At 34.1% G+C, this 15,269-nt stretch overlaps 1 protein-coding gene across 2 annotated transcripts in view; it reads left to right on the top strand.

The window, feature by feature from the left end:
• Nucleotides 1-13,897, top strand: part of FYTTD1 (forty-two-three domain containing 1) — a 29,516-nt gene extending 15,619 nt beyond the window's left edge. For both annotated transcript variants that reach the window (XM_019448694.2, XM_019448696.2), the window contains exons 4-9: nucleotides 4,471-4,583; nucleotides 6,186-6,282; nucleotides 6,693-6,754; nucleotides 8,277-8,351; nucleotides 9,673-9,799; nucleotides 11,504-13,897. In XM_019448694.2, the coding sequence (XP_019304239.2) occupies nucleotides 4,471-4,583; nucleotides 6,186-6,282; nucleotides 6,693-6,754; nucleotides 8,277-8,351; nucleotides 9,673-9,799; nucleotides 11,504-11,602 (573 nt within the window). In that variant the 3' untranslated portion in view covers nucleotides 11,603-13,897. The remainder of the gene's footprint in view (nucleotides 1-4,470; nucleotides 4,584-6,185; nucleotides 6,283-6,692; nucleotides 6,755-8,276; nucleotides 8,352-9,672; nucleotides 9,800-11,503) is intronic.
• Nucleotides 13,898-15,269: the final 1,372 nt, after the last annotated feature.

The following is a 15,269-nucleotide window of genomic DNA, read 5'->3' as shown; positions in this document are numbered from 1 at the left end:
AGTTCTCAATGAGTAATTTTTGAATTGGCTAAAGTGTTCCTTTGAATAGTTTTACAAGTAGTTTTTCTTGTGATTCTTATATATTTTATTCTATATATTTATATTCTATATATTCTATATTTTTAAATCTTTTTGGTTCTCTGATTATGCAAAAAAGACATACTTGTAAAAAAATTCAGGACTTCATTCTTTAAATTATCTTTTTTTAAGTTTATTTTTGAGAGAGAGAGCGAGCAGGGGAGGGGCAGAGAGAGAGAAAGGGAGACATAGAATCCAAAGCAGGCTCCGGGCTCTGAGCTGTCAGCACGCCAGGCCTGAACTCATGAGCCATATCGTGACCTAAGCCAAAGTTGGATGCTTAACCGACTGAGCCACCTAGGTACCCCTCTTTAAATTATCTTTAATGTGCGTCTTCTGGTTAAGAACCACAACTGTCTTAGATCCCTTAACTTTTCAATATTGCCACCACCAACAGTTGATTTCACCTCTAAAACTTTATCGCAGAACTTAACTGTTTATTGGAAATTGGAAAACATTAAGAAATATGGATACTGGGAGGGTGATTGGATTTAAGTGCTATCTTATTGATCCAGTAAAAATATTAAATTACCACATGTGATAGTCTTTTGAGTTGTTTGAAAATAGTGAAAATTGAAAATGTTAATTATAGAATGCTAAGAATGTGCTAACTAGTAAGATCCACATATTCAAAGTTGAATAAATTTGTCAGAGGTAAGGTTTGAAAAAGTGCTGTTTCTTAAAACCTTTTCCTCATTCAGAATATGGATTAATAGTCTGATTAGGACAAAAATAGTACTTTATAATTAGAAACCTGTTTAAATATAAATAACTCATATTATCCTTTTCTGTTCATTAAACAATTTACCTAAATAACTTAATTGGTCTTGAATTGTTACATGTACTTAGAAATTTTATACCTTAAAAAAATATTTTGACCATAATTAGATGTTGTTACTTTATCTCTCACTTTCCACAGTTGATGTGAATTAGTGAGATTTTATTTCAGTAAAAATGTACATTTTCTTACCTATGAAGTGAATGACTAAGTGGGAAAGATAGCATACTCATTTATATCACTAGTATTTTCTGAGAGCAAGTGGGGGCTGTGCTAACAGGGGAATGGTTGTCTCTAGGAATGAATTTTCTTTTTGTTTAGAGACAGATTAAAATAGCTGTCAGGTAAAAGTTGTGTTTAGGTTCTTTTCTTCCTTCCTTCCTTCCGTCCTTCCTTCCTTCCTTCCTTCCTTCCTTCCTTCCTTCCTTCCTTCCTTCCTTCCTTCCTTCCTAGAGAGTGTGTGCAGACCGGGGAGGGGAAGAGAGTGAGGGAGGGAGAGAATCACAAGCAGGCTCAATGTTGTCAGCTCAGAGCCTAATGACGTGGGGTTCGATCTAATGAACCGTGACATCATGACCTGAGCCAAAATCCAGAGTTGGGTGCCCAACCAACTGAGCCCCCAGGTGCCCCAGTGTTGTGTTAGGTTTTTAAGGGATTCTTCTAGTGGCATATAGAACTTCGTCAGTGTCAATTAAATAAATTTTTTTGTCTTTTAGATTCGGAATTTCCCAAACTTGAGAGTATGTTATGTTCCATAGAACTTTTGACTTGATTTTGGTAATATTAAACCATTTAATACTTCTGTGAACTTAAAAAATTTTGTTATTGGGGCACCTGGGTGGCTCAGTTGGTTAAGTGTCCGACTTCAGCTCAGGTCACGATCTTGCGGTCTGTGGGTTTGAGCCCCGCGTCAGGCTCTGGGCTGATGGCTCAGAGCCTGGAGCCTGCTTCCGATTCTGTGTCTCCCTCTCTCTCTCCCCCTCCCCCGTTCATGCTGTGTCTCTCTCTGTCTCAAAAATAAATAAACGTTAAAAAAATTTTTTTTGTTATTGCTGCATAGCAGTTATTTTCCACTAATGGGTAGGTGTTTTTGTGTGTGTTTATTTGAGAGAGAAAGAGGGAAGGGCAGAGTGAGAGGGAGAGAGAAACAATCCTAAACAGGTTCCATGTAGTCATTGCGGCCCTGCCACTGTAACTGACAAACCATGAGATCATGACCTGAGCCAAAACCAAGAGTTGGACCCTTAACCAACTGAGCCACCCAATGTGTCCCTCCACTAGTGGGTAGTTTTAATCATTTGTCTGATTTTAACAATGAAAATAAATGTTTTCATGCTATGGAATTCTATTCAACAATAAAAAAAGGAATAAGTTAATATATAAGTCAGCATGGATATACCTCAAAACATCATGCTAAGCAAAAGGAAAACACAATACTACGTTCTGTGTGATTCCATTTATCTGAAATTATAGAAAAGGCTAAACTATAGTGACAGATGAGATGGTCATTGCCTGGGGTGGGAGTCAGGCAAGGGAAAGGAATTGACTGCAGAGGGGCACAAGGAAATGTTTTAGGATGAGGATGCTGTTCTTGATTATGATGTGGTTGCATGATTTGTTACACAAATTCATCAAATTGTAAACTTAAAATTTTATTTTATATAAATAATGCCTTAGTAAAATTAACGTAAAAATTAAAATATTTCAAGACCCTCAAGAAATCATTTTTTTAGGGGCACCTGGGTGGTTCAGTCAGTTAAGCATCTGACTTTGGCTCAGTCATGATCTCATGGTTTGTGAGTCTGACCCCTGCATTGGGCTCTGTGCTGACCACTTGTGACCGCTCAGAGCCTGGAGCCTACTTCAGATTCTGTGTTTCTCTGCCCCTTCCCTGCTCATGCTCTGTCTCTTTCTCTGTCTCTCAAAAACATTAAAATAAGTTTTTATATCAAAATTATTGTGAAAGAAAAACTTTTCCATACATGTATTTTTTTAATGTTTATTTTTGAGAGAGAGAGAGAGAGCGCGCATGTACACACACACATGAGCTGGGGAGGGGCAAAGAAAGAGCGAGAATTCCAAGCAGGCTTCGCACCTTCAGTGCAGAGCCCAATGCAGGGCTCAGACTCATGAATCATGAGATCATGACCTGAGCCAAAACCTAGAGTCGGACACTTAACCAGCTGAGCCACCCAGGCACCCCCCAACGTATACTTTTTAAAGCACATTTATACATGTATACAAACTTTAGATCCATGGAATGATATATTCACCATGTATTAATTGGTTGTTACTCTAGTCTGTGTATTCATCATTTAACTAACATGATTGAGTACCCACTCTATGCTAGATGCAAGGGATTCTGTGGTAACTCAATAGAAAATCCCTCATGGAGAATAGAGATAAACATTAAATAAATTTTTCCACAAATAACTATATGGTTACAGTATGACAGGTAGTTTGAGGGTAAAAAAAACATGTGACGACAGCATCAAAGGAATTTACATTTACCATTAAAATGATACTTGGTGGTGGTTTTATTAAAGACAGAATATGAAGCTTGGAATGAACTGTGAGTGATTTCATAGCATTTCTCCTATATTCTTAATATTCCTTATTTCTGTTTTTACATTTACTTCTTTTCCAAATGTTCATGAAAATGAAGACTTATAATTTTTGTGTTTTTTAGTCAATTGATACTTACGAATACTTCTCATATGCTTAAAACATATAAGGTAGTCTGAATTAAATGTAAGATATGTATGGCTCATATTGCCAAGAACTTTTGGAAAGACTTCATGAAAAATACAGAAATCTGAATTAGACTTTAATGCTGGATTGAATTTATATATGAGGAGGGAGAAAAAGTGGACATTTCATATGCTTATTTTCTTGATTCCTTTTTTCTTTGTAACTCTTTCTACTCAGGCTTCTTTGCTGTCATAACCTCCTCTTTTTCCCTCACATTTGTTTTGGAACTTGGCTCTCTCTTTTTTTTTTTTTTTTTTAAGTTTTTATTTATTTTGAGAGAGAGAGAGAGCACGAGCCTGTGAGTGGAGCAGGGGGGAGAGAGGGAAAGAATGAATCCCAAGCAGGCTCCTTGCTATCAGCACAGATCCTGACTTGGGGCTCCATCTCTCAGACTGTGAGACCATGACCTGAGCCAAAATCAAGAGTCAGGTGCTTAACCCAGTGAGCCACCTAGGTACCCCAGAACTTGGCCCTCTTCTCCTTTCATTTGGTAATCAAAAATCATGTTTATTTAAGTGATTTCCTCATTTACATTTCTGGTCCTCTGATTCTTCTCTTGAGTTCCAGGACCATGTTTCCCCATAACCTGTGCATCCCCCAGAGCACCTCAAACTGAACATAACCAAAATAGAAAAAAATCCATTTTTCCATTTGAATTGTCCTTTTGTTGCAAGTATTTTAAGTATAAGGAGGTTGCTGTCTTCTCAGTCACTTAGACTGGAAATATTCAAGTCATTTCAGCCTGTGTCTCTAATGTGCACATCTAAGCAGTCTCTGTCCATTCTGCTTCAGAAATGTTTATTGTAATAGGGTATATAGCAAAAAGCAATCTGATTAATGTAGTTTTTTTTGCCTTCTGAAAGAATATAGAACGGTATTTTCCAGCATTAAAAAGGAAGGCCAACCTTCTGAGACAAAATGAAGTACAGAGAAAAGCAGTTGCAGTTCTTAAGAGACCTAACCAGCTAAATAGAAAGTAAGTACTCAAATATGATGATAATATGTTATCCTAAGTAAATAAGGGTAGACTTCTTGCACTAAGCAACCAAATGAATGGATTTGTAGTGGTCATTTTCAAGACGGATATTTGGGATGTCTCTCTGAACATCCAATGTGGAGGCATTCAGTAATGGCTTTCTTATTGCTGAGACCCAGTATTACTGATGGTTTTAACAAATTGTAAACTTTAAAAAAAAAAGCATTACTCTGCTTCTTTATCTCTGTTTACATACAGAATAAAATTACAAAAGGTGATTGTTTAGGTAAAAATACCTCCACCAGAATTATTCAAAATTGGGAATTCTGAAAGCTAAAATTGTTATTCAGTCTCAGTGATTCTTAATAGAACAATGTATTTGTGGAAAAAGCAAATTGTAAAAAATTCTGTGTGAATGCTTGTTAAGTTGAAAATATTATTATTATTATTTTTAAGTTATCTCTTCACCCAACATGGGGGCTCGCACTCAGGACCCCAAGATAAGAGTCGCATGCTCTACCTATGAGGCAGCCAGGTACCCCATAGCTGAGATTATGTTTATATTAAATGGAAGGCATAACAGAAACTCAAAAATTATGACCTATTGTTATGACATTCTGTTTTCTGTAAGAATAAAATGGGCAAAAGGAAGTTGATAAACTGGTAAGTTTCTATATTTTAGTTTCGAGTACCATTTATTCATCTTTTATAGAAGATAATTCAAAAAAAAACCTGAAAATGAAGTTTTTGTATAAATGGAACGGCTGGAATTGCAGGTTTACTTAACTATCATCCCTCCTTTCTTTTGGAAATCTGGTGTAGTACCTTTTGGGAAATGGGAAATTAGCAAATAAGAACTTGTCCATTATATGAGACATTAATGACCCATGTTAATTAGGCTAGCTAGGGAAATTTTGCATTTGAGTCTAAGATTGGAGGTAAGATTAGGCGATCTGTTAAATATTTATAAGAAATAAATAACTAGATAAATACGAAAATTTGTTTTCTCATCTTTTACTGATTTCATATAGAAATTAGAAAGGGATTGGTGAAAGTCAAGTCAAACATAATTGAGAGTACATTGCTCTATGTGAAAGAATAAGATGGTAAGTTTCTATGTGATTCATGTTAACATAAAGGTTTCTGAGTGAAGATGGAAGAGAAAACCATAGAAGATGTTATTTTCAAGATTTTCTCTTGATTTTCAGTAGTTTGATTATGATTTGCTTAGGTGTGATTTTCTTTGTACTTATCCTGTAAATTTCTACGTACATGTTTTTCATCAATGCTGTTTAGGAAGTAGCACTAAAATTGTTATTTTTAATGTCTTCAGAAGAAATCTTCTGTTAGAATATTAGCGAGTGCAATATTTAGAAGATAATTAGAATTAACTAGGTTGTTATGTAGTATGCTACAGAAAGATATTTATAAATTGAATCACAGTAACTTTATGTAAATAAGGAAATAATTCAGAATCTTTATGTTTAGTGTACTTCAAATGTCTAGCCTATGAATTTAACTATTTTTGCTTATTTCTTCTCAGGATGTTTGAAAGTTGTTAAATGGCTTAGACTATTCATGATATATCTGTTTTTGTTGCAGAAATAGCATTCCGGCCAATTTTAGCAGGAGTGGAAATAAATTAAGTCATCAGAAAGATACTCGTCAGGCAACTTTTCTTTTCAGAAGAGGCCTAAAGGTATAAAAACCCCTTGGTGGTGGTTTCTTTTTACTCAAAGGATCTTGAACATCTACCTTTAGTGGTAATCCTCAATCATAGGCATAGCCCATGGTTGAGGTAAGGGTTGGGTTTGGGATATGGAGAACGTGACATCAGATTAGTTCTTTTTGTTACTTATTTTTTCTATTCTCCCTTTTGTTGTCATCAGTAGCAGCATCTTACAAGCTTAACATGTTATTTAGGAATAAATATGTTTTACCACTTGTTCTGATATAGGAACCTCAACAGAGGTATTGCCAGAATAGGCACATGCCTCTCTTGCATTCACACACACATCATACTGGGTTATAAAGTTACAGAGCAGGGCTGCTTTTTAGATTCAAACCCTCTGCTTTCTTTGGGACCTACTACTTTTTTTTTCCCTTCAGGTTCAGGCCCAGTTGAACACAGAACAACTGCTAGACGATGTAGTAGCAAAGAGAACTCGTCAGTAAGTTTCAATTTGTTTTTCAAGATGTCCTTTCAAAACTCCCAGAATACTAGCAACCCCGATTACTGTGTGCCCCAGTCCAGAAGAAATTAAATGAGACCCCCAGAGTATATTAACCATTGTGCCTGAAAAAAATAAATCCATTTTTTCCCCCAAAAAGCCTTTTGCATTTTCACATGTCATGTTAATGAGTTTTAGCACCAAATACATCCCTTTATTTAAAAAAAAAAAAAGATAATGGAGTATTCCATTTTAATGAAACAGCTCTTTATTTTCTGTAACTGCTTTTCTATAAATGAACCTATTCAGGGAATAAATAGAAAATCCAATAGAGCTTTTAGAAAACTTGTGAACCCTTTAAAAACAATAGGATATTTTTCCTTTTCACATATTCTTTTCTTCTCCTTACCCCATAAAGATTTTTTGAAAATATTTTTTTGTCTGTTAGAATTGCACTTCTGATGTGTGAGTTGTAACATTCTAATTCCATCAATATGATCAGTTTTCAAGATTAAACTATTTAAAACTATGACTACTTTTTGGAAAACAAAATGTGTAAAACATGGTATTGGTCCAGATATGCCAGCTAAAGTTGGGCATGATTTTGAGCAGAGTGTAAGAAAAAAAAGTATTTGAACTTGATGTTGACAGTATTCTTTTGCACAGGAGTCATGACATTGGAAACCATGAGGAAAGAAATGATAAGCCATTTGCTTCTCCAGTGAACAATGTTTACATAATTATAATAATATAAGTGCTGTTTGTCTTGAACTTTGAGAATCTATAGGGAAAAAACCCCACAAAATCCTTAATTTGGTAACAGAATATAGTGAAAATGTCAGATTTTGAGTAACATGAATGTACAAGTAGAGCTGACAAAAATGGGAGGTACAAAGTGGGAGAAGAGATGGAAAGAAGAATTAGAGGTACTACTCTCCTTTCATACAAAGTCGAGAGGAAATGGTGTCTCTGAAAGAAAGAAGGAGATTTAAGAGACTGAAAGATTTATATTTAAAGTTATAATGGAAGTAAAATAGTGATATAGCTATCAAAATGTTTAGAAGGAGGTAGGGAATCTAGAGTATAGTGTGATGAGCTAAAACCTTATCATAGCAAAATATTGTTACATATGCGTCTTGTATAGTCAACTGGAGGTAACTAGCAAGCAGTAAGAACAAGGTTAAAAGTGCTGCCATTGGGGAGCAGGAAAGTTCTGCCTCTGGGGAGCAGAGGGGGCACAAAATACTGGAGACTGTTACTTTTCATTAGCAGCCTTTCTGTACTAATTTAATTTATTTTAAGGTATGTGTATTTGTTACACTGAAAAAATACTTAATAGATTCAAGTGTAGGAACTGGTTCCTACACTCAACATGCTGATTAATTATATCATGGTGGAGCTTAGTAATTTTTAAAAGCTAAGAAAATATGATGGTTACTTTAAAATGTATGTTTTTATGTGGAGTACGCGATAGGATTTATAAACTTCCATTTTAATGAAATTTTTGGTTTTTTGAAACTAGATGGCGGACTTCCACCACAAATGGAGGAATTTTGACTGTCTCCATTGACAATCCTGGAGCAGTGCAGTGCCCAGCGTAAGTCCTTTTTTTATTGTCAGAAATTATAACCTCTCAGTATATAAGGTAATAGAAGAGCACTGGACTTCTGCTCATGATGTCCAAGTTAAGATAAACTGAGACAAAGATAAGAGTAATACTTGTGGTACAAAGTGGAAATACTATAGTATAAAGTTAAAGGTAAAAGCTGTCTTGATTCCTGGTTCTATACCCCCAAAGTAGACACTTTTAACAATTTCATATTTTTATTAAATTGGTGCGTATACAATAAGTATTTTATACATTTATTTTTTATGTATAATAACAAATGAGGGAATGCTATACATACTTGCTCCTTTCTCCTCCACCTCCTAATACAGTTTGGACATCTTTACTTGTAGGTACATACAGATCTACCTTCTTTTTAAAGGCTTCATAGTGTGTTCTTTTATCTGGATGACCTTAATTTAGTTAACCATTCCCTTATGTTTATTGCATTATAAACTTTATAGGTTTTTGGAGTTTTTGATCTCTCCAGCTATTTTAATAAATGAAATGAAAAAAACATAGGATGAGTCTCTTAAGACTTCAGAGGTTGCTTCATTTTAGAAGATCAAGACTTGGAAGTCACCAGTCATTCCAAATTATTGAAAACATTTAATTCTACTTAAAGAAGTATTCTGTGAGTGATTATAAATTTTAGTCTCCAGATGAGTCAGTCAAGAACCAGGTACATCAGTACCCCCTTGTCTGTGATTTCACTTTCCACGGTTTCAGTTACCTAGTCAGCCATGGTCTGAAAACAGATGGTCCTCCTTCTGACATATTGTCAGAAGGTCAGTAGTAGCCTGACAGTACTTCACAATGCCTACATCATTCACCTCACTTTGTCTCATCATATAGGTATTTTATCATCTCACATCATCACAAGAAGGATGAGTACAAAAACATATTTTGAGAGAGGGCGGGAGAGAGACCACATTCACATAACTTTTATTACAGTATATTGTCGTAATTGTTCTATTTTACTATTAGTTATTGTTAACTAATAACTCATACTGTGCCTAATTCTTAAAAATTAAACTTTATCATAGGTATGTATTTATTGGAAAAAAGATATAGTATGTGTAGGGTTCAGTACTCTATGCAGCTTCAGGCATCCACTGGCAGGTGAGGGGCAGTCTTGGAACAACATAAACCCCATGGGTAAGAGGAGACTATTGTACTTTTTTGAGAACACAAAATAGCCTTAATACATGGAACATGTGTACAAGTCAAGATGTCTTAGGTACCAAATGATTTGTTTTTCTTCTTTTGATTATTAAGCTTGTCTGATTTCATTTTAATTTTTTTCCAATAGAACTCAGAAACCACGATTAACTCGTACTGCTGTACCCTCATTCTTGACAAAACGGGAGCAATCTGATGTAAAGAAAGTTCCTAAAGGTGTCCCCCTACAATTTGACATAAATAGTGTTGGAAAACAGGTAATTTTTTTTCTGTGTTTCTTTGTGCCATTCATTGAGAATATTTTAATTAATAAAATATGTAATGAATTAAACAGGGTATCTTAAGTCTCCTCAACCTTAGGAAACCACTGAACAATCTACTTTGTTTCTATAGAGAAGCCTATTTGGGGATTCATATGAATGGAAACATACAATATGTGATCTTTTGTGACTGGCTTCTTTCACTTAGCATAGTGTTTTTAAGGTTCATCTATAGTGTATCGTCTTTTTATTGCTGAATAATGTTCCATCAATGGATATACCATATTTTATTTATTCAGTTATCAGTTGATAGACATTTGGGCTGTTTCCATTCTTTGGTTATTGTGAATAAGGTTCTTCTGCACATTGATGTACATGTTTTTTGTGTGAGTATATGTTTCCATTTCCCTGGGTAAATATGTACAAGTGGAATTGGTAGGTCATATTCATAACTATATGTTTAACCTCTTGAGGAAGGGCCAAACTTGTTTTCCAAAGTGGCTGCACTGTTTACATTCCTTCCAGCATGTATAAAGAGTTATAAATTTCTCAACATCCTCATCTACACTTGTTACTATCGGTCATTTGATCGTAGCCATCCAAGTGCTTGTGAAGTGGTATATATCTCACTGTGGAATAGATTTGACATTTTTTATATTGACTTTGTGTCTTGTGATCTTGCTAAAATTAACTTCACTATTTTTAGTAATTTTGTAGATTCCTTAAGATTTTCTGTGTAAACAGTCATGTCATTCTCCATATCCCTTACCAATCCTTAAACCTTTTCTTTTTCTTCTTTATTATGATGGCTAGAACCTTCAGTACGATGTTGAATAGAAATAATGAGAACATGGTATGCTTGCCTTGTTCCCAAGCATGAGGAGAAAGCATTAAATGTTTCATCTTTTAGTATGATTTTAGCAATGGGTTTTTAGTAGATTTACAGGTTGAGGGAGTTCCTTTTATTCATATGCTGAGAGTTTTTATCACGAATGGATGTTGGATTTTGTTAAATCCTTTTTGTGTATCCATTGATGTAAAAATATGTGGAATTGAAAATATGAAGTATGGATAGAAATCTGACCAAATTTGTTTTGCTTCTTTTTATTTCATTTTGTCATGGTTACTCTTCTTTCATAAATGGTAAAATATAATTTGGGTGTGCTTTCTTTGTTAATCAAAAACCAGATTTTGATTTGAATTGGTTTGAACTTCTGTGATGAACTCCCAGAAATCCAAAAACTTCTAGAAATTCAAGAAAGTTTGTTTCAAATATTCACAAGTGTCAGTAACTCTTATGTTTATCAGTGACATCACTAGATTTTGTGGCAGTGTTTGTAGAGCCTAAAAATAATTGAGAGAAAATCTTGGATGTATGACTTGTGGGCATTATAGCAATGTGTTTTATGTAGTACATAATGTAGGTATTTAGAATGGTTTAGAAGATAGAGAATGTGAGTCAGACTACCTGGTTTAAATTCTGGAGCTGCAAGTAGGCAAGTTAACTAACTTCTTTAAACTTCACTCAATTCACCTAATTCATATGGTTTTTATTAGAGTTAAATGAGTTTGAATGCATAAATATTCAGGAAATGTTAGCTGTTGTTACCTTGAATTACCATTATGATCACATTATTGTTCTAAGCAAACATGGCCAACAGTCAAGTTGTTAATTGTTTTGTTTTGTTTTGTTTTCTCTAGACAGGGATGACTTTGAATGAGCGATTTGGGATCCTGAAGGAACAAAGAGCCACTCTCACGTTCAACAAAGGAGGAAGCCGCTTTGTAACCGTGGGATAGATCCCAAGTCAAAGGGACTTTTGAGTGATGACTCTGTTTTAAAAGTTGAATTGCTTGAAGAGTTCATCACAGAAATTGAAGAAACTTTATTTCAAAATATTCACAAGGCTAAATAACTCTTATTTTTATTTTTGAAGTTTTTTTTTTTAAACATGTATAAATAATGCCCTGAAAGAATAACAGGGAATATACCTATCTGTTCTTGAGATTTCATGGTTGGCCCAGACAGAACAATTCTCTGTTTGACTTCTTTGGTCCGTCATGCAGCAGAAAGAAGACAGAAAAATAGAAACTGATTTATTTTTATTATAGTGGTATTTAGGATCTCATTGCTTTTCCCATTTTTTATTTGCCATGGTAAATCTTGGTCTTCAGAAATATGAGTAGGTCCCTTTGTTGCTGTCACCTGTCCTTTAATAGTATTGATGTAATAAGTGCAGTTGACTTTTCTTCATTAGAGATATTAAAAAAAAACATTAGAATTCCAGTTTTGAGTTTTAAGATTTGTGGGAATATCTGGAATTTGATTCATTTTTGAGATGTCCTTAGGTTAATTCTCCAGAGTTATAAATCTTTAATATCGAACTTTTAACCAGAAATGTGACTTTAGGCATTAGTCTCTGTTTAAAATGTTGATGTTTAAAACTATAAATGTGTGTTTACAAAATTATCTGATAGAGCCTTGGAAGAGAAGGTCCAATGTAAAAACCTAACAGTTGTGTTTGGTAAATGAAGAAAGCCGGAGAGGAAGTAGCAGGTTGAGGTGAAACACTTTAAAACCCAGGACATAGGTGTACTGTGTGGATTTAGTGTAGGCTTGAATCTAGTGTCCACGAAGAATTCTTCAAATGATATTTAGAAGAATTATAATTATCAAGGTGGATTGAGTTCCTTAGATATTTTGATGATAAAATCAATAGCCATAAAGTCCTAGACTTCTTATTCAAAAGTTAAATTTTATAAGCTTTTTAAGCTTGTTAATTAAACAGTATAAAGCTTCAGAATCAAAAATATACTTGTATATGCCATAAAGACAAAATGGTAATTGAGTTACATTGTAATCTTGGTTTATACCTTTCTTGTATAAAGTTCAGGCATTTATAGTCAGGGTATTTTTTTTTTTTCCTCCCACACTCTGGAGGAATTAATCTGTTGTGCCAAGCTAGTGCTGAAAGTCTTCAGATGGTTATATACTATAAGTTACAGTATAATGCCAAAATGCAGCAAAATATTCCAACTACAAGTTCAATCATTTTGAAGTTTAACCTTTTGGTTTGCTATAATGTTGAAACCTCTAAGTAGGTGTTAGTTTCCCTAGAGTGTATTGGTGTTAATTTTTCCTGTAAAACAAAACAAAACATAACATTAAGTTATCACTCTTGCCTGCCTTGTATTGTATATTAGACTTCATTGTTTTCTCTCATGCTCCTTGAGTTACTTGGTTTATGTTAGCCACGGAAAAGTATCAATAGTTTCATGCTTATACCAAAGAATTAAATCTGATCCTTAATATCTGGTATTTTGCCAGTAAGTCTACTGATAAGGGATTATTGGAAGCCAGTCACACAATTTGAAAATAAGCTCTAGTCTCCTTAGGCCAAGGACTCATTGCAAAACATTTTTGCAAGTACAAATGCTTAGATTTCATCTGTGAACAGTACATTTTATTTTAGACTGGTTTAGAATTACTGGTAGATTATTTTAAAGCAAAAGAGAAACAACTGAGCACAAATTTGCTGTCTTTAGAACAGTTTGAAAATATGGTATAAAGAAGTTTTCATTTTTTTTATTTTAAATATTGTACAGAGCTATTATTAATGCCATTTTTCTCGAAAACCTTAAAAATTGCCCCAAATATTGACGTTAACTGCATCAAACAACAAAGTGTCTTTGGTATATTAAACATTTGCTCTTCATACATCTCTAATTTCATTTTCTTTTTAAATATAAAATTTTGCCTTTGTTACAACTAAATTAAAATTCTTGAGTGCTAACATGCTGTGTATAAACAGAAGAATATGCTTTGTTGGAAGAAAATTTCCTTTCTTGGAATGTGGTTGTGGTCATCCTTTTTCAGTTCTTAAATTTTTTTTTTAAACAGGATACAACTTAAAATTTCCTTTGCATCAAGGTGTATGCAAAACATTGATGCAGTGCATCACAAAAATAAGTTTGTATTTAACGAGGAGATGCTTTACACTGTACTTTTTGGTGTTTTTTGGAAAAGTTACAAATTTAGATCTATTCTGAAGCTGTTCATTTTTAACAAATAAAATGTTACAGGTCTCACATTTATTCTTAGCTATAAAGATTGAGTTGTGGTTTTTAGATTGTTCTATGTTACAGAGAACTTTGTAGTGATTTATAATTTTTAGGGTTTGAAAAACTACCTAACCAATTAAATTGGTAAATCAGTCTACACTCATATTCTAACTGCCTTTTGACCATTTCATTCATGAGTTCCAACCAAGAAGTAAGTAGCCAGCAGGATTTAAAGACTCATTACTTAGAGTGCAGAATTTCAAGCTAGATGTGCCCTTCAAGATCATCCATTTCAATTCCTTTCTATGTTTTATTTAAGTGAGGCTCAGCTTTTCAAGACTTGTATGTGTCAATGTCACTTTTTGAGCTCAGGTCTTTTAATTCTCAGTTTAATTTAATTCTCATAATAAACTGCTTCTGTGAATTGAACACCCACAGAGAGTAGTGGAATGATGTTTGGCTTGTCCGATATCTGAGAAGTGGTAATTGCAATGCTTTTAGCATTTGTAATTTTTAGTATGGCAAGTAAATCTACTCTACCAGTGATAATTATTGAGACTTCATTACTTTTGTATTCAAGTTATATAGACCTCTTAGAAAAGGTCAGTGTTCCTGATTGCACATTATGTATTTTTTTCTAACAGGCATAGATTTCATAATTTTAATTATAAGCACATCATAAAATACTTCCAAAGTATGAACAAACTTACAAGCTTCATTGCCCACTGATTATTTTCTGTTAGAATAGATATGTATATCCCAGTTTGCTATCAGTGGCTTTATAATTCACACAGTATACACAGTGTCAGGATAATTTTAATTTTAATCACCCGGTGCTTCTCATGACAAGTGCATTCCTAAATCCCCATCACTTGTTTCACTCATCCCTCCACCCACATCCCCTCTGGTAACCATCAGTTCTCTGTAGTTAGGAGTCTGTTTCTTGATTTGTCTCTCTTTTTTCCCCTTAGCTCATTTGTTTTGTTTCTTAGTGTGTCAGGTAATTATTGTCCTGATTTCGATTTTCAATAAGAAAGTATGAGTGACAAAAAATAGCTGACTTTGCACTACAGAGAATGAATACCATACATTCTGAATACAGGTAGTATCAGGGCAGGAAATGATTCTTTTATTTCTGATTAGTATATTTTTGAACTTTCATCAGAATTATATGATTGTTTTATTGCTACTGTAAAAAAACCCCACGTGATTTAAGCTTCCTTTTAAAGCGAATTATTTTTATGTAGATCAATTTGGAGTTTATTCCCTTTTAAAAAATGATACCAACAGACCCCAGGCATTCACACTAAGGATTTTGGACTGTTGTCGGCCATTGTTAGGGAGTTAAAGATTTTCTTATAAATTATTGACTTCTGATGTCTTTTTTTCCCCCTCATTACGTTAC

Source organism: Panthera pardus, unplaced genomic scaffold (assembly GCF_024362965.1).
Source record: "Panthera pardus isolate Hobbes unplaced genomic scaffold, ASM2436296v1 HiC_scaffold_16, whole genome shotgun sequence".
In the NCBI taxonomy this organism is placed as follows: Eukaryota; Metazoa; Chordata; class Mammalia; order Carnivora; family Felidae; genus Panthera; species Panthera pardus.
This window is presented reverse-complemented; position numbering and strand designations above follow the sequence as displayed.